Source organism: Apium graveolens, chromosome 3 (genome assembly GCF_009905375.1).
Source record: "Apium graveolens cultivar Ventura chromosome 3, ASM990537v1, whole genome shotgun sequence".
Taxonomy (NCBI): domain Eukaryota; kingdom Viridiplantae; phylum Streptophyta; class Magnoliopsida; order Apiales; family Apiaceae; genus Apium; species Apium graveolens.
Window position 1 is genome coordinate 1,875,535 of NC_133649.1, and position 20,510 is coordinate 1,896,044.

A 20,510-nucleotide genomic window follows, 5' to 3' on the forward strand; every position below is an offset into this window, starting at 1 on the left:
ACCTTGTTACAGTGAAAGCAAACAACTTTGCTCTTGGGGTCTTCAGCTTTTGGTGGAACCGGCATTTTCTCACCTACTTTCTTCTTCTTGGAAGAGTTCCTCTTCCTTTTCTTAGGATTGGAACCTTCACTAATTAGAAGAACAGAACTCTTCTTAGGGGGAAAATTCGATTCCGCAGTCTTCAACATGTTGTGGAGTTCAAGCAGGCTGACATCCAACTTATTCATGTGAAAGTTCACAACAAACTGCGAGAACGAACTTGGAAGCGATTGCAAGACCAAGTCTTGGCTCAGCTCCCCATCCATGGCAAAACCAAGTTGTCCAAGACGTTCAATCAAGTTGATCATCTTAAGTACATGGTCATTCACAGATGATCCCTCAGACATCCTACAACCGAACAGCTCCTTCGATATCTCATATCGAGTTGTCCTGCCCGCCACATCATACAACTCTTGTAGATGCATTAGGATAGTGTGAGCATCCATATGCTTATTTTGCTTCTGTAGCTCAATGTTCATGGAAGCTAGCATGATGCATTGAGCAACATTTGCATCATCTATCCACTTACGATATACAACATGTTCATCATTATGTGCATCACTAACAGGTTCAGTAGGCTTAGGTGAGTCAATCACGTATTCCAGCTTCTCAATCCTGAGAATAATTCTCAAGTTTCGAAGCCAGTCAGCATAATTAGGACCAGTCAATTTGTGAGCATCCAGTATGCTCCTGAGTGATAGTGTAGAAGACATAATGTATATTGTAAATCTGTAAATGATAAACACATAACAACACTTAGCAAATATTCGATTTCATTTTAAAACACTATATGAATCGGGTCTTTATTCATAAGTGGCTCCCACTAGTTTACCTAATTTATTCAACCCCCTACGTGAAAAATTAAGCATTCATAATGCTAGTGGGAATAGGGATCCTACATTCCATTACACAACCCCGGCTGTGGCACGAAACGCCATGTAATGTTCAATAGGCAGACAACTCTTGTCAATTACATCTAATGTTATTCCCTAATCAAACTTTAGCCTCTTGAATAATTGAGTCACGACTGTGGCACGACAAACTCAATATTCTAAGTCAAGTCAAACCCAACATTCCGTACAATTGAATCAGTCCCCAAAGGCCCACGGTTGTGGCACGTAACGACCTTTAGATTCTTATTCAATGTACACATCTCTATGTAATAGACAAGTATTTCTTATTTCGAAATCAAAGCCCTCGGCTGTGGCACGAAACGACAATGATTCAAAAATAAGAACTACTTCTCTATCATGTTGGAAGGTTATGACCGACACAAGCCCGTTGTATCATTGGCCAATTACTACTTGATATTATTTAATTTTAGAGGGATTATATTACGTTACAATCATAATCATGTTATAAAGAGATTCTTCCTTTTAAATTAAATATTTCAAATCAATAATCAATAATCAGATGATTCCCAGATCGGGTGGAGCATTGTCAAGAGGCGTCACTTAATAACCCTTTCTTACAGATAGAAATTTGTTGTTGACAGAATCATCCTTTCTCTCATATCGAAAATTCATATTCAATTACGTGTTTCATAAACACAAGAATCTCATGATTGTATTCATAATATTATTCTTAAGGTTATGAAATAATTTCAATATACTAGGTTGTCTAACAAACGCCTTATGTTCATTCAAGTTCACCTAAATCTATCATCGCATGATAAACTAAGCATATATCACATATATATAAACGTGAATAAACATCAAGGTAGACATGTTACATCATCTAGCATATTGGTCTAAGCATTATACATCTCTATGTATCACATGAAGCATTTAAAAGCAGTTAAAACAGTTAAAAACAACTTTAAAACACTTTCGAAAATATAAACAGTTCAAAACTTTTATATAAACTAAAATTGATCACTCCATTAGATCCGTCTCGGAAAAACGAATCCAACGGTATATTGCACGCCTAAAACGGAGTTACGAAACTCCCAGAAAATCAATTTTAATGTGGACAGTCGGGTTGTAACGCATTACAGGAACGCGTTACAAGCCCTGTAACGCATTCCGGTGATGCGTTACAACCCTTTTAACCAATTAAAAGGTGTAACGCATTCCGTGAATGCGCCACAGGGTGTAACGCATTCCCGGAATGCGCGACACCCTTTTTTCAGCGTTTCTACTGCAGCAGCCGACACAGCCGCCTGACTTTCATTCTCGATCTCCGTGCAACAACAGACTTTTGTGTCTTTTCTTGTTTCAACGTGCATCACAGACAGCAGACAAGCAGATATATTGCAGATATATATATATATATATATATACAACTTAATATACATATACATATACATATATATACTTATTTAATTACGAATTTAATTACAAGAACTTCAAAAATTCATAATAAAAAATCTATACATCATAAAATTATGAAAAAAATACCCAGACGATCTACAACACTTGTGGAACCCAAATCAACATTCAAAATTATTCTGAGAAACGATTTCTCATCAGACAAAATTAATCCATGATATAACTTGTAAAAATTATAATTAATTCATACAAGCACATTAAATTCTGAAATTTTTACCACAGATCTATATGCATACAACCTAAGCTCTGATACCAATGATGGATTTTAATCGCAGCGGGGGCATGGTAAAACACTTTTACACACATAAAATCCAAATAAAAGCATATAAATCGTGGTAAAAACGTAGGGATCGATTACTAACCTTTAATATGGGATCCAAAAGCAACGATCGGAGATCCTTAGCAGCTGCTCCTCAAACGTGAAGCACTCCACCGGTATCCACCAAGAAAACGACGTTAAAGAGGAGGAGGAGGTGGAGATAATTTGGTTTTCTAAAACTTTTGGCTTTTTGGGTTCGAATAAAAAATAGGGTCTATAATAGTATATTTATAGGCAAAATTTTCAGCTGAAATTTTCCCATAAATATTATTATTATCCCATTTATTATTCTCATTAATAATTAAAACACCTTTTAATTATTAATCATTTTTCTAAACACTTTAGAAATAATTCTCTCTCTTGATTTAATTTCCAAAATTAAATCCTTTAATTAATAATATTAAGAACTTTTCTTAATTTATTTATAATCAATTAAATCTCATTTAATTAATTATTAAATTTGCCAATTAATTAATTATTTCATAAATAAATAATTATCAGCCATTATTAATTAATTCCTCCACCATTAAATCATTCTCTTTTTATGGTGTGACCCTGTAGGTTCAATATTAAGCCGGTAGTAGAAATAAATAATAATAAAACTATTTTATCATTATTTATATAAATTCTCTAATTTATTAAATATGATTAATTAATTAATCACATTTATTCTACATCGTGAGGGATACTTTTCAGCATATCGTGACTATCCGGATAATACGAATTCACTGCTTAGAATACCAAGAACCTATTCAGTGAATAGTTACCGTACAATAAACTCCTTCTACCCTACAATGTCCCGATTAAATACAAGGCATAGATCTCGTGTCAAGCCTATCTAATTTAATCACTTGCTTACCATTTACTATGCGTAGTTCTATGCAAATTAGAAACTCCTTTCTAATTTCATTCACTCTGGCCAGAGATTCCTGAACTAGCATAAGTGGATCAGCCTTGAACATTCGCTTCCTTCACTGGAAGGGGTAGATCCTATATTGATCATACACTATCTTCGTGTACAAATTCCTATACCCAGTAGAGCCCAAATAATTGTCCCTGGAGACTAAGAACTAAACCAAAGCATAGTTCAGTGTACACAAGATGACTATGATGACCTCAAGTCTAAGGATACTTGTACAACTATCACTATGTGAACAACTACTGACACGTGAGTGAACTCCATCAGTTGTTCAGCTGTGCGAGTCATGTTCAGTGAACTTATTCTATAATAAGCACCTACATACTAGCTATAGTGTCACAACACAAATGTCTATGAGAACAGACATCCTTCATAATGAAGCAAGCATAGTATGTACCGATCTTTGCGGATTATTAATTACCAGTTAGTAATCCTATGATCAGGAACTATTTAAGTTTAGAGTTATCATCTTTTAGGTCTCACTATTATGATCTCATCATAATCCATAAAAAGCTATACTCTAAACTATGGTATATCTTATTTAAACACTTAAATAGATAGAGCCCGTAATAAAAACAAAACAAGTCTTTTATTAATATCAATGAAATCAAAACAAATTACACATGAAGTTATTCCTAAATCCTAATTCATGATTGGACTTAGGACATATTCCTTTCACATTGAAGGGATGTGCTCTCACATATGAGCTAGAATTGGGGGTTCATGTGACTTGGGTCAGCGCATGCGGGCGGGGCTCGTGATGTGCGAGCTGGGCTCAGATGTCCATATTCGAGCTGGGCTCAGGTGCCCATACGCGAGCTGGGCTCAGGTGTCCATACGCGAGCTGGGCCCATGAGCCCACATCTTATGAAAATAAAGGAAACATCATATTTATTTATTGAGAGGAAAGGCGGTGCGGGCTGAAGTGACCATACCAACCCGCATTAAAGGACTTTGTGTGCAACATGGAAAGTGACTCATAGATGACTGAGTTGCTCGTAAATTTCGGGGTTGACACAGGTTATTTCTACAATTACGGGAAGAAATGTGAAGATGCCGCGAGATTGTAGGAAGCGTGTGGTGTCGGTCGGGATTTATGTGACTAATGGGCTAATGCCTTACTTTATCATGGGTCTGGGCTGCACGGATTGAAGAACCCTAACCATAGCCTATGTGACTTGTTCCCCAAGAACTACGTGATGTTTGATCCCTATAAATAGGGTACGCCGACACTTATATGAGACATGTTTCGACACTTGATAGAAAATAACAAAGCCCTATTATTTCTTAAGGAGTCAACATATAAGCTCAGACACCACCATACATAACCTTCCTCCACCCTCAAACACCACCCTTGATCTTTATTCCGGCCAATAACCTCCGATTTACCGTTATACGAAATTCTCCTTATAACTATATATATATATATATAGCTAAAATTAAGATAAAAACTGGAAACTAATCTAACCATTAGATCAATCAAATATAATGCCCCCAAGACCATCTCCAACCCAACTCTTTATTTGCACTTTTACACCATTTTGGTGTAAAAATCCTCTCCAACCCAACTCAAAAAGTTGTACCATTTTGGTGTCACGCCAAAAGTTACACCAAATTTGCTTGATTGCTAAATGCAGTAAACTTTTACTCCGTGCAGTAATCAGCAATTACAAGTTTGACCTTCACTTGTATTTTGTGCAAATGAATGTCTTCACTTGTATTCCGTGCAAATAAATGCATTTAACATGCATATTAAATGATTCTCTAAATATAATAAATAATCAATTTGATAGTTAAACTCTCTTTTTCAAATAAAATGATTGAATAAATTATTTTCCTCATAAACGAATCTCTTCTATATATAATAGGAGAACAAGGGTATAATTTCATTAGATTAAAAAGTCTCGTTGAAAAGACTAAATTGCCCTTATTTTTAATATTTATATAAAAGATGTGGTTTGTGGTGATCGAACTCAAGTTCGATCATTCAACTATACAACCTCTTACCACTACATCATATTGTCACATGTGTTTTTTATCATACACATAATATGTAAGTGTGTTAAATGAATATTTTATTTAACTTTAAAGATACTTGCTTGAATTCCGCAAAAAAAAGATAGTTAGTTGAATATTTGTACAATTAATTTTAAATAATTGAATTCCAGATTTAAAATTAGGCATAGTACATAAATGGATTATTATCTTATTTATTAATCATTTTTTAATTTGAAAATATATCTCAAGTATTTTTAACATATTTTTTATTATAAAAAGTAATTAAAATGTACATATATAATTTTTTTTAAATATTGAATATAAAATCGCTTATATATAAATAATCTATATTAGTATTACATATTTAGATAAGTTAGAACTATAATGAGTGAATGCATTTTAGAACTTAACCCATTGTTCAAAAAATACACGAAATTTGACTACATGACTCGGCCGAAAAACTTCGTTACATTCTACGTTTAGTAAATTTAAATAACAAGCTCGGCGAGAATATTTTACCAATAATGTGAATTTTTTTAATATCTTATATTAATATAAATTAATATGTTTGAGGTCTTTATATGATAAAGTCAATTGATTATTTATATTAAAATTACTAACTTCACTGGTAATGCATTATTATTTTTGGAATTTGTCTCAAGTTTAAGAATATTGGAAATGAGATCTCACTAGATTTGTTAAAACTACGATTATATATTGAATCCATTTATTTTTCACTTAAAAAAAACTAACTTTTTAAAAAGAATTCTTTTAGATCAAAAATATTCATTGATCAAGATAATATTGTACAAATATTTTGATTTATTTTTCATTTTCAATTTTAAAAAACTAACTTTTTAAAAAGAATTCTATTAGATCAACAATATTCATCGATCAAGATAATATTTTACAAATATTTTGAATTATTTCAATATTTTGAATTATTCAAATAAAAGTTATATATATACTATATTGTAGCATTTGATTCAATGTATTTCATATTATTTAAGTAAAAAACATATATTGTTCAATAATTTGAAGAAATTAACCAGTTCAACTAATATTTATAAAACTTTATCGAACTGAAATTTTTTAATTTTAAAAGAATAGTATAAAATGTTATCAAATTATTATATTAAGAAATATTATAGTCGTAATGAAAGAAACTTAAAAACGGTTTAAATAATGATATAAATACAATGTTTCTTTCGAATTCTTGAAAAAATCATGAATATTAATAATAAGTCTTAAAAATATATAATTCATTTTTATGTTACAACCATGATTGATACTCGGTTGCGTAAAAAATATATATGGATTGTTTGTCACTGATAATGTGAATACCATATATAAATTATAGCAATTTATTTCTTACATAATTTTAATTTTTGAATAATTATAAATGCATTTTATTTAAGTAATCAATTATCTCACTAGATGTTAATAATGATTATACATGTACATAAATCAGATATTTAGTATATAAATAATTGAAACCATCATAATTTACTAAGAGATGTAACATACAATAATTTACATGCTAACACACACACATACATATAACTTAATCTTACTTTGTTAACAGTAGTGTAAATAAAAAACTAACATTTTCCCATACATACATATGTTGAATTTCAAAAACTAATATTTTCATTAAAATCAACTTTAATATTAAAAATAATGTAAATTTTACATTATTGTATATTATGATTGCAAGTCATTCTGACTCCAGTTATGCATTTTTTATCTTTTTAAATTGAGTAAGTTAATTTTAAATTAGTAGTTAACTGAGTAATAATATAGAGTAGTACATATAGTTTATTTAAATAAAATTCAAGATTTTGGTCAACTCTGTATTTAACATATATGTTAATTTGTAGCCTTTTATTTGTAAACATACTAACGGTATTTTACATATTAAATTTAATCGTTTCGTTTCAAACGTACACTTACTACCATGTTTATATTCATTCATTAAATATAAAATAACGGGTAAGAAAAATATAATATAATAATAGTTGAGAGAATATTCACTCCTAAAAGTGAGGAAGTATTCGAAACTCCTAATGTTATAGAGGGGGACATGTAGCTTGTTAAAGATAAATTTTATCTACATTTCTTCAAAATTTGACTCAAGAGCCTATATACGGATATTGTTGGAGTTGGTCTATAAACATTATAATTGAATGATGTATAAAAAAACTCTCGACTATGACCCGTGCCTCGCACGGGTTATTATGCTAGTATACTTAATAAACTAACCGGTATTATCTTAAATTCCTTTATATGTTCTTCTTAAGTGGCGATCGTGTATGTATTAATTTTTAAGATTCCACAATTTTTTTTCCATTAAAAAAGACTTCAAATTTCTTCGATATTTTTTAATGTTTCATGGTTAATCATGTGAAATAGATTAAAAAAATCATAACAAAATTTCAATTGATCCAAAAATAATTTTGCAATTACAATTTTTTTAATTGCTCATTAATTGAATAATACAATTTTTGTTATAAAATAATATGACATATGTACATAAATTAATGATAATTAGACTATCTTTGATTCAATTTCAAAATTATACTTTTACTAAAATGATCTATACAAGAACGTGTCTACGTAAAATCTAATCTGAATATATTTGAGTTGAGTTTAACAAATTTTATGTTATTTAGGCGTTAAAGTGTGATGAATTACAAATTATCTTTGTTTTGAGTTCTCATTTAATAATAAAAAATAAACACAATTAAATATTTACTATGAAATAAATATTTTATAATTAACCAAATTAAAAATATATATCATTGGAAAGTATATTTAATATACTTCAATAAATAAATTTTGATTTTTGTAAATAATATAAAAGTAATGGTTAATCAATGGTAAAAAAATTTGTTAATTTTACCATTAAAAAGAAATATGATAATTAAAAGGGATAAAACAGGACGAAAGAAATATAATTCAAAAAAGTACGAGAAAAGCAGATAAATCGAAACACATAAAAGAAGTACTCTTTTCGTCCCTTTTTATTTGTCATATTTCTATTTTTATCAATAAATTTTGATTTACAAAAAAATTACAAATAATATTTCTAATTATTTAATCAAAATATATTAAATACATGCAAAAATAAAAACATCATATAAAAAATAAAAATGTTCGGTTAGAATTAAAGAATTTTATCTACCTAATGTAGTTCAATCTCTTATACATACTTTCTCTTTTTTGTAAGTATATATTTTTACTTTCCATAAGTAATTTTTTCTATAATTTTGTTCCGATTACAAACATAGTTACTAAGTTTTATGACCTTATTTTTATATGTTCACTTTTTATTGTACAATAATAATTATTATTTGAATTAAGTATAAATATTTTTTAATTCAAGAATAGTATTTCCATATTTTTTCAAGTAATGGTATTACATTAAATTACATGTTAACAATTATTTTATCAAAAATATTAGTTAATAAGATAATTTCGATTAACAAATCGATACAATTTGATTAGTTTTGGTTGACACAAGATTAAAAGATTTATTCTGATTACCAGACTATTTAATATTTGCAATATTACAAGAATGCTATTTAATACTTGAGTGCTATTTAAGGTTAGAGATGAGGGACATAATAGTAATTGCTGATTACTGCATGAAGCTAATATTTACTGCATTTAGCACCACGCCAAATTTGGTGTCACACTTAATTTTTAGAGTTCTTGTATATTACCGTATTGCCCTTGTATTCATTTACTCAAACAAATTTGTTTTATTTGTATCCCAACACTTTATTACTTAATTTACTTTTGTATTTTAATAATAAAATATTATATATAATACAAAAATGACGTAAAATTTACTGTTAATGGGTTAGTTGAATTTGAAGATAGGGTAGTTTTTACACAATTTTGGTGTAAAAATGACACCCAAATAATGTAATGGACCATATATGCTCTAAAAGCACCACACCCAACTTAGAGTATATTTGGTATTGCTGTTGCAGACAGTAACAACAGTTTTTTGCTGAAAAGCAGTTTAAAAACTGTTTGGCAATCCCAAACAGAGTCTTACATGTACAATATCATACACAATTACAGTTTTTTCCATTCCTTTTTAATTTGTTTTTTTCCCGTTAAATGGTAAGTTTTTTTTAAATCCGAATTCATTATATTTTTCTCCATCATATCATATATGATATATTTCGATGTAATTTTTCTTAAAAATTATTTGGATATAGTTTTCATGCTAAAATCGGTTTATATTATATTAATGTAGCCCTTATATATAATATAATATATATAAAATATAATAAATAAAATAGATAGATTTCCTCCTCGCAGACGTTGAAGCTTCATTGAAGAACACACACAGATACACACACACTCCCCTTTTAGATCTCATACTCGCTAAACCCTATCTTACAATTAATCTCTATACACAATTCAACTGCTCGATCTGATCAGGTATTGCCCAGTCATCTCTCTCTCTCTCCATCTCTCTCTCTCTCCATCTCTCTCTCTCTCTCTCTCTCTCTCTCTCTCTCTCTCTCTCTCTCTCTCTCTCTCTCTCTCTCTCTCTCTCTCTTTCTCTCTCTCTCTCTCTCTCTCTCTCTCCCTCTCTCTCCCTCTCCATATCTACTTAATTAATTGTGATCATTTACTTATCTCGTGATTATACACAAAAATATCTGTATCTATTAATCGAGTCCCTGCTGCTGCTTCCTGCTTTAACCGAAAATTCACTATTATAAATTAGTTTATGTAGTCTTTTTGTTTGTGTATCGTAACTGAAGATAATGTTTCGGTTAGTTGTTTGGGGATTGATCACTTATTTACGGTTGTTTTAACACTTTATTTGCTGTCGATGGATTAGGATGCGTGAATTAAGTTATTGTCGTAACTTAATCACTTAATTTGATTTAGATGGAACTGACTGTTAGCGGATTCATAAGTTTTTTAATTGTTGCCTCAGACTTCATTTTGTGATCAGATATACGGAAAGTTAGACACATATCGTGATTATACACACACGTATGTATGCATTCAATCGAGTTTGTGCTGCTGTTTTAACTGAAAAATTCACTAGTATAGATTAGTTTGTGTAGTCTTTTTGTTTGTGTTGTAAGTTTGTAACTGAATTTGTTTTTTCGATGATGTTTCGGTTAGTCTGTTAGTGGATTGATGACTTATTTTCTGTTGTTTAACGCTTTATTTGGCCTATATGAGTAAGGTTCTAGAGAGAACCCTCTTAGAAAGGGAAAGGGAAAGAGAGAATCCATCTAAAACAAGATTCTAAATTTTTTTAGCTTATTTTAAGAAATAATTTTTCGTTGATATTATAATAGTCATAAAATAAATTTTAAAATCAAGATTTGAATCAAAATTCATGAGATTCAAAAATAGATTTTTATAATTTATGAGATTCAAAAACCAATTCTTAATTTTTTTTGAGATTCAAAAGTAGATTCTTAATTTTTTTCATGATTTTTTTGTTTTTTTTAAAATGGTTTTTTGTAATTAACTTTATGGAAGCACTATGAAAAAAACATTTGCACCTCTTTTGAATTTTAAAATTAATTTTTAAAAAAGGGTTCTCTTGTTCCCTTTTTAAGGGGGTTCTCTCTTGAGCTTGGCCTATATATAGGTTAGGACGTGTGGATTAAATTACTGTTGTAAGTTAAGTTGATTTTCGATGAATTCGATGTTAGTGGATTCATAAGTTTTCTAATTGTTGCCTCGGACTTCATTTGGCGGTTATATATTAATGTTGCACCGAAAAAGTTGATTATCCTCCCTAAGTTTGTTTTTGTGTTTCTAGAGTTGATTGTAGTTGTTTATAATGGATGTAATAATTATCTGTGTGTAATTTGTGCTTGCACTTATTTTCTTTCCATGTTCTGATTTTGATCTAGCAGAAATCAAGTTGATGGCCTGTGATGCTATTATATCTGTTAATCGCTGGATTCTGAAGTATTGCTAGTTGGATAATATTGGTGGGCTAGCATGAATATCGTAAAGGGTGTTGCTGACCTTATCAGAAGGTCGTCTACTGGTTATGCTACAGAGTCTAGAGTAGCGTCAGGGAGATTCCCACCTCCTAGTCCAAAAATCTGTTTCAGGTATTAACCTTGATAATTTATTTTTGCTTGAGGTGGCCTATTTATGTTGTGGTTAACTAATGAGTAGTGGTCATTGGACCATTTCTTAGGGTCAAGGAATGAAGGTCTATTATCAGCGTGGTGATTTTGAAATATACACTCTTATTAGTGTTAGTCTAGTTGCCTCTGTACGGGGTTGTTTGTACTTTGTTATTTGGTTGAGAGTTTTGACAGGTCACTCACTGTAGTTGTTTTGTAGTTTTTTTCTTTTGGAATGTAACTGTAGTTTAGACTTTAAGCTCAAATTAGGTGTTGCAGCCTTCATAAGTCAGACATTTTGATTAAATGCCCACCGCTTGACATTTGTTGACTTTAAACATAAATGCTGTAAGCTTCCTGATATTTGGGACTCCCTAAAGCAAATATAGTGAGAAAATATTGTTAGTATAACTTGTTGAGTTTGTAAATAATTCTTTTAAATGTAGTATGACAGTTTAAATGTCATGGTGTTCGTCTTTTAATATGTATCGAAATCTGTTTGTTTCACATAACATATAGGGTACAAATAGAGGTGTCTTGAGATGACAAATTTGAAGCTCTGATGTGTACTTTAAGTTTTTAACTAATGCTGGGCTACATATAATCCTAAGAAAAAGTGCTCCGTTACTTGATTAATTTATCCATTTTTTCTCTATCGTAAAAGACATTGTTAAATTTAAAACATACCTCTCTGTAGGGATTTGCTATTATTCCCACAATATTTCATGTCGTAGTTTGTATTTTGTACCATGCCTCTGTACTTCGCTAAATGATAGGTGGAGATGATCAAATAGAAATAGTTGTATGGTGTAAAGCTCCTAACATTGAATGATTCTTCTCTGGTCTGTGTTAAAAAACAGTCATGCTACAATTTTTTAAGCTTTATAATTTTCTTGATTAGATATGCATTCGTGGGGTTTAATTAATTGATTGTGACATTTTTTGTTCAAGTGAAACCGGTGACGAGGCAATTTTAAGCACACTTTGGGGAAGGTACAATGATGCCTATGATAAGGTAATTTTACATACCTCCTTTTCAGTTTTAACATGTTATTTGATGAATGAATAATTGTCAAAGGACATCAATTTCGCTATAGTATTTATAAATTTATCCTTGTTTCTGCTTGAGTTTGATATACGATTCAATCAAGTTTAAGGCCATGAATGATTGTCTAAATAAATCAATTTTTCTATGGTGTTAAAGAATTTCTCCTTGATTCATTTTGAATATTATATATATATATTCCAGTCAAGGTTTAGGAACAGTGGTTACTTAAATTGGTTTAGAATGTCTTGCTCATGTTTACTGAGTTTCGGCATTCTCACCCCTAATTTTTTTCATGTTCACATGTTTGTTAATCTGTTGGTATGTCTTTGTCCAGTCGTGCAAGTGAGAGGAAGTGTTAAATATAATATATGATCCAATTAAGGCCTCCTTCTAAAATTCCAAGGTTTTCAGGGAGCTGGCTACTTAAAAGCTCTTTATTGACCATTTGGTGTGGATGGTATTTCTTGTGTGTATTAACAACTTGATTTTTTAAGATACTGTAAAGTGTCTTTTAAGTGTTTTCATCGTTTAACTTATTCTTGATTAGATCAGCCCGATTTGTTGTTTCTAAACTTTCCTCACACGGACAAGAAGGTTTGTTGGAACATAAGATGTTAGCTCTAACCTATAAGTCATTATGTTTGAGAGAGTGATTTTTAGCTGTATTTATATTGTTTATAGAGTTTATTATATTTGTCAAAGTATATTTCGTGCTGGTATGTACCCATGTTCCCATTGTTTTCTCTTCTGAGTTTTTTAGAATGCGTTCGTAGTTGGTTATTTCTGTTAACTCTGTTATTCATCTAAATATGGATGGCCTCTTGCTTCTTTTCCTCAATCGCAGGTGGAAAGAAAAAAGTTCTTTCTCATGTTTCTAAAGCAGTTCTTAGTTGTGTATAAGAATTGGAAGCCAGTAGATCCAACACAATCCTCAGAGGCTGCTTCACCTGCTTGCCCACCAACAGAATATTCACAACACCATGATGTGTTATTTGGCTGTTCTATTGGCCATCCTGCTGAAATAACTGTAACTTTAATCGAAGAAATCACTCATATAACAGCCACGGTCTCTGAATGTAAGTTGTCCTTAACTTGTTGTATTTTGGGTTATTTGGGAATTGGGCATGTGAAGGAATCTTACAATAATATGTTTTAGTGGTCGCTTTTCGTTATCAATTACTTGCTATGTTTATTGGTAAAGCCAATATAACTATGCTCTTTTCTTTGCCTGTAGTTTCTTAGTTAGTAGCTGATACTGTGCTTAACTATGCATTAAAGCTTTGTTTTCAATATGAATATTTACACGTATCCACACTACAAATAATGGAAAGAAGAATTAACAATCCTATAGTGCAAATCAAACATTCAAGTCAACATAGCTAGTTTTTGCTTTAGGCCCGAAGCTACTCACCCATGATTTTAGCTACCATTAGCAAATGATGAAAGGAATCAAAGAATTATCCTATTGACACTTTCAGCTTCAAAACTCACTTACTCCTCGCAAACTTATCTTTAAAGGGCGACTTTCCTGTTTGTTTAGGTTGTTTCATTTTATTAGCTTAAATACTTAAGAAATTTAGTATGAAATTCTAATCGTCGTTATATATTTTCATTGCATATTTGCTTAGAAGTCTTCTAATAGTAGACCTCTTATTGCATTTTTTCACATCTTCTATTCATCCAAATGTAAAAACTACGTTGTACTCCAATCTACTGAGAAGTAAATGTAAGAACTTAATTGCATTATAACATGATGTTGAGTAAGACGGATTAATGAGAAGTAGATCACTCTTAAGGCCTACCACCTTGCGATGACCCTCACCAAAAACACTCTACACAGGAGAACTGAATCAGCTCATGCTTTATCTTAAGAGATTTAAGAAGAACATAACTTTTCTGAAGAAGGATATGCTTTTATATTTACATTTTTTTTATTAAAAGTAAACAAGGAATTCTTATACATCTTCTGAAGCAAGCTGAAAGTAGGCGGAGGCGGTTCTTGGGGATATGGTCGTTCATGGAATGTTAAAATTAGGGATCAGAGGTGGCACCCTTTAGTGCATATCTAATCATTCTTTATATGATTTTTTTTGGTCCATGTTTAAAGAATGTTTTCACTGAATAAAAATTAATCTTGACATAACACCTGCACTTAAAATAGCTTACATGATTGAACATAGCATAACTGTGCATGCAAGTCAAGTTTAAAGAAGCTGATTGGTATCGGTAACGTAACACATCCTTATTGTTCGGAGGATAGTAGACGTCCTTGTATAAAGGTAATGGACAGAGAAATCTTTTGTTTGTTGAATATAGTGTTATACGCATTAACTGTTGTCTTTGGGTGTTTTAGGCTTTAAGCGCATCACAATTATTTAAATTGCCAAAGAGCCTCACACAAGGCTACCATTACCTAAGTGGAAATACTATAATGAATATGTTTCAGGATTCAGACTTTGACTTATGCAACCACTAGTAAATCTACTATATATGTATTATTTTTGTCATTAGATAGCAGGAACCATGAAATAATGTCTTATTAGTGAAAGTAAATTATTAAGTCTATATTAGTAGATAACTAGTGTCATTGAGGAGGAAATAACGTTTTCGTAGTAGAATGATTATTAAGTTAATATTTGACAGTGAATGTCATGCGGAGCAAGGAACTAAAAAATGAATTTGTATTTATTATATGTACTCCCTGCCCTGCGTACCACTTATTTTGTCCATCAATCAAAATCCACGTTCTTAACAATTTACTACATATTTTTTTTAGTTTCCATTTTAAAGCTTAAATAATCCTATGTTTGTAAAATTTCGACATATTAAATACTTGATTTACCTTAGTGAAAGTGGACAAAAATTTGGGACAATCAAAAATGGAAATGAGGTCAAAATAAATGGGACGGAGGGAGTATTATTTGAGAATAGAGCTAATTGTTTCTATAGAAACTTTGTTAGATAAATATATATTGTTAGTTTATTCTATTAGTTTTTAGAACTATATAAAGGATTTATCTTTATCCCCTTGTTATTAGGTTTTGTGAGGTGGTTGTCTGCTAATCAATTATGACCATCTCTCAGTTTTGTCTATTTAAAGGTGTCAAGGAGAGTGCTCTAGTGATACTATTTCTTTGTTGTTAGTATGGGTGAAGTAAAAAAATGGTTATGGTATCTCATAACGTGCCCAATATTTATCTTGTTGAACCAAGAAAAATGAAACCGGACACATATCCCAATCTTTATTTCATCCAACTTGCTATGATATAAATTATTCTTGCGTTTGAGTATTAATTATTTGATTGTTTTTATATATTATTGGATAAATTATGTCTGACTTTGAAATTTGTACATGTTCAACGTGTGACTGAATATTCTTCAGACTATGGTTGCGAAGGGAAGATCTTTTGCAACTTTATTATATATTTTTCAATTGAATACATTTTAGCTATCCATTGATGTACATTACTTTTTAGTTATTTATTAATATTTTGCTATTTCTTATTCATAGAATTTACTTTTTAAGTAAACTATTAGGCTTCGGAATCCTCCTTGACCAAAAAAGTTGAGTTAAGGTAAGGAGTGGAGTAAAGTAAATTTGGTTTGTGTGCTTGACTTTAAATGAGCGCAGGCACTTTCCATTATCTACTTTAAAGTTGAGAAAAAAGAATAGGGCCTACTGACTTATTTGGTGGTATGAATAATAAAGAAGAAAAGCTAAGTCAAGCAAGAGTTTCAGTTAGGTATTTAGGGAAAGGTGATATTTTGTGTGTGGCTAAATCAGGTATAAAACTTTCATCTGCTATCCTTCCATTTTAGCCCACTTTTGGGATGCAAGTTTATTTATAAAATTGGAAATATCTTCGACTCTTGCCTTGTATCGCCTAATGCAATGGAACAAATTGTTCCAAATCTCTTCGCTTCTGCTTTTGCCCTGTTCCAATTAAAGGTTAGGTCCCAATGTAAACATATTGTAATTTTTCAAGTTCAACCATGAGGCAGTAACCAGGATGATCTGGATAGGAAAGCTAGTGGTTGGTTGTTTTGGTTTTTAAATATATTGTACCTCCTATAACCCAGTTTATTTGACCAAAGTTCACCTTTTTCATTGTATAGATATTGCTAGATTCTTCCGTTTACCATGTATAGGTAAACATTTGAGTTGTGGATGCATAGAAATATAGCTATGAATCCCAATGCTTATATTCTACAAAAATTAAGCTTGCATCGGCATTAATTTTAAAAGTGGTCAATCAACATTGATTTTAGGATTTTTCATGTACATGGAGGGAGTAATAGAATGTACATTTTCCATGTATAATCATGTAAATCTTTTGACTGGTTGATCTCAGTAGCATTATTCAGTGCATTTAACTTATGTATTAATGTTTATAACTTCTTCTCTGAAGACTTTCGTTGTATTTTTAGTTACATCTGTGAACATGAGCGGGATGATATCAACCACTGAACGATTAGGGAATTTAACGAGCTTAACTCTTACATCCGAAGGGTTTCCCGTTTTGGATGCTCTTACCATTGTTACAAGGTCAATGCACAACTGCAAAGTCTTTGGTTACTATGGCGGGATTCAAAAACTTACGGCACTGATGAAAGGTATTCTTCTATTTATTGTCTTACATGTTTCTTAAACAGTCAATAACTTTGGCGTGTGTCTGTTTTGATTATTTTTTTATAATATTCCATACACCATATGGTAAATGAAGGGGAACAATAACGTGGAAAAAAGCGTGCAGTAATTATGATAAAGTTTAGTTAACCAGCAGTTTGAAGATTCTGTTGTCCGCAGTTACATGCTTTGTGAGATATGTTTTAGCCCTTGTTACTAGTGGGTTTTGCTGTCGGGTTGAATGAGAAATAGATGTTACTAGTATTTTCAACCCCTTGTATTGTATTGGCACTACATAGCTGAAAAAAGTTTAGATAGAGGAATAAAAAAAGTAGAACAAAAATATCAGATTCAATGAATAATAAGTAACTAGAATAAAAAAAGGGGGGATTTCTCGGTCATTACTTATTAGTATAGTTTCAAGAAAGCAGACCAAATGTTCTTATAGTGTCAAACTAGTTTAGCTAACAAAGATAATTTGATTTATGTTTAGTTGAGAAAATAGGAGACAAGTCCGCGATATTTTTAAATATAGATCATTTGCGATGATAGGTTATAAACTTTCATGGGATTTTAGTTATTATGTTGTCACAGCTACTTACAGTGCCAGCAAACTGTCTGAATATATGGTATTCCATTTCTTAGTTAACGTGTTTGATGTATGATGTCCATCTCATTATTGCAGCCGCAGTTGTCCAACTCAAGACAATCACAAGTGTGCTTTCAGCGGATGAAAGTTTATCAAGCTCTATCCTGGAGAAGATTGCATTTTTGCAAACTTTACTTAGACATGTTGTATTGATAATCTGTAGCTTTGTCAATCTGCATTCAGATGTTTACGAAATATCCCAGCCATACTACAATATGTTGAAGTTTGATTCCGCGGCTGGTGGTTCAAACTCTGTAGGCTCTTCTAGCGACACGATAGCTCCTTCTGAAACAAGAGTTTGTTGGCATCAAAAGGCAGTTGTTTCAGTGATGGAAGCTGGGGGACTAAATTGGTTAGTAGGTAAGGTAGGCTGCTTTGTGGTCTCACTTGTGAGTTTAGTGTTGTGTGACCTTTTTACTTGCGTTGCTAAAGGAACAGTATTAAATATGCTTGTTTTTGCTAAAAAGTCTCGCGGTTGCACTTGGAAATAAGGTTTTCAAAGAATTGATGTGGGAACATTTATTATTAACTAATATGCTAATTTCAAATGAGGTGACTTTTCATAGTACAAGAAATATTATTCATTTTTTAGCCATTTAAGTTTGTGTTTCAAAGCAAGTAGTTGTTTATTAATTTTTTTCCCACTTAAAAATTATATTTTCAAAACTCATTGAGCTACCATGGACTTCCCTATCAAGTACAAACTACTTTGAGTTATACACTAATTGGAAATTTATAAATAGCTAATTAGGGTTACATGAAATTAGTGCATGAAATTTTTATGTGTCAGATCACTATTACTACTACTTTGTACTACTTTTATCTCTATGATGTATAAGTGGTGCTAACAATTGCTATAAATTTGAGATACATACAAATGGAGCTCAATGAATCATGTAAAACTCCACGAGATATGTTTTTTTTAATAAAAAACTGGGAAACCTACTTCGATATGTGCAGCTATGATTTATTCTGAGGTTCGTAACTTGAACTTTTTGGGAGGCAATTATAGAATCGATATCTATATTTGTTACTTTTGTAGAATAAGTTTTTTTTTCTTGCTGTTTTAAATCATATGACTTTTTATGCTATATGTAGTTTTTTCTACTGCAATATTTAGCTTATGGAATATGTTTGTTCTCAGAGCTATTGCGAGTAATGCGAAGGCTGAGTATGAAAGAACAGCAGACAGATATGTCACTTCATTGTTTGACTCTAAGAAGCCTTCGATCAGCATTAGTGAATAACTCGCGTGGTCAAAATCATTTTAGGAGTATTGGTGGACTTGAGGTTCTATTGGACGGACTTGGATTTCCATCAGTTAACATATTAAAATCAAAGAGTTCATCTTTTTCAACCACGGAAAGGTAGTAATGTGCCTTTCATATTTAATGATTTTTCGGTACATAAGCTTTGACGCGACTTCCCTCTTAAGCTGACTACTTTCTTACTTGTACTGGGCAATATTATAAATCAGCAAGTATATTTTATAGTTAAAGTTGTCATGTTTATGTATTTAGCCTGAAAAAGTTTCCTATAGGTTCTAGCTATAAGCAACTCAGTAATAAATTGTACCTACCGTTATCTGCGTTATACATGCACATCTTGTGTGTGTGCAGGCATGTATCATGTATTTTATTGAAATCATGTATATCTGAACCGTTTGGAGCATTGTGCTTATCGCATGGTCCATGACCCCCCTTCTCTTCCTCTCAATCATATGATTTCCTCTAATTGTGGGGAGCACATGCCCATCAAGTACTAACTATCTAGGATTGTTTCAAAGTGCCGGAATTCTGAAGCACGTGTTTCATGTCAAATTATGTGATGGCTTAGTAAGGAACAGACTATCACTTTATTATATCTCTATTTGTTTAGACATCACACTTTGAGGAATACTGTGACATGAAGTTCTATTGTTTTTTGTTTCACATCGTCAAGTTGATATATTATGACCATATCGTCATGTATTATTGCAGAATTATGATAGAAACAACAAACCAATGTTAACTTTTACTCCTTATCTGCATCTGCGATGTTGTGCTTAAGTAATATCTTTATTACAAAATTTTTGCAGAGGGGAGAATACTTTTGTTGGAATGCTGCTGCTCCATGTACTTTCCTTGGAGGTTCTTAGAGAATCTGTGTATCCTTATCGTGACAGGCTACCTTTCGGTGAATTTTGTGTTTAAATATGTATACTCTTTGTTTACAGGCTAGTGTTATTGTGCACATAGATATATACCTTTTGTATGTACCGGTATTTTCTTTAAAAATGTCCCCTTTTTAAAATGAGAAGTATCTTTCAATCTTTTGATCAGTTGTTTTAAATAGTTTTGTACCATAAATCTCGACTATTACACTTCTGTTTGTTATGATATGGAAGGGAGAAATACCAGAATTGTTGTTTGTTTCCTATTTTCACACAAATTAGTAACAGTGTTCTCTTG

At 31.3% G+C, this 20,510-nt stretch overlaps 1 protein-coding gene across 5 annotated transcripts in view; it reads left to right on the forward strand.

Moving 5' to 3' along the window:
• The first annotated feature begins 9,931 nt into the window (after window positions 1-9,931).
• LOC141711374 (BEACH domain-containing protein B) overlaps window positions 9,932-20,510 on the forward strand; it is a 32,283-nt gene continuing 21,704 nt past the window's right edge. For 3 of the 5 annotated variants that reach the window (XR_012571325.1, XR_012571324.1, XM_074513780.1), the window contains exons 1-8: window positions 9,932-10,063; window positions 11,515-11,718; window positions 12,688-12,751; window positions 13,629-13,860; window positions 17,213-17,398; window positions 18,097-18,420; window positions 19,205-19,427; window positions 20,138-20,206. Coding sequence is in view for 3 of the 5 variants with exons in the window: in XM_074513780.1 (XP_074369881.1) it covers window positions 11,603-11,718; window positions 12,688-12,751; window positions 13,629-13,860; window positions 17,213-17,398; window positions 18,097-18,420; window positions 19,205-19,427; window positions 20,138-20,206 (1,214 nt within the window). In the remaining 2 variants the exon portion in view is untranslated. Of the gene's footprint in view, window positions 10,064-11,511; window positions 11,719-12,687; window positions 12,752-13,628; window positions 13,861-17,212; window positions 17,399-18,096; window positions 18,426-19,204; window positions 19,428-20,137; window positions 20,207-20,510 lie in introns of those variants that run through there. The other 2 variants (XM_074513781.1, XM_074513783.1) reach the window with 2 other exon arrangements.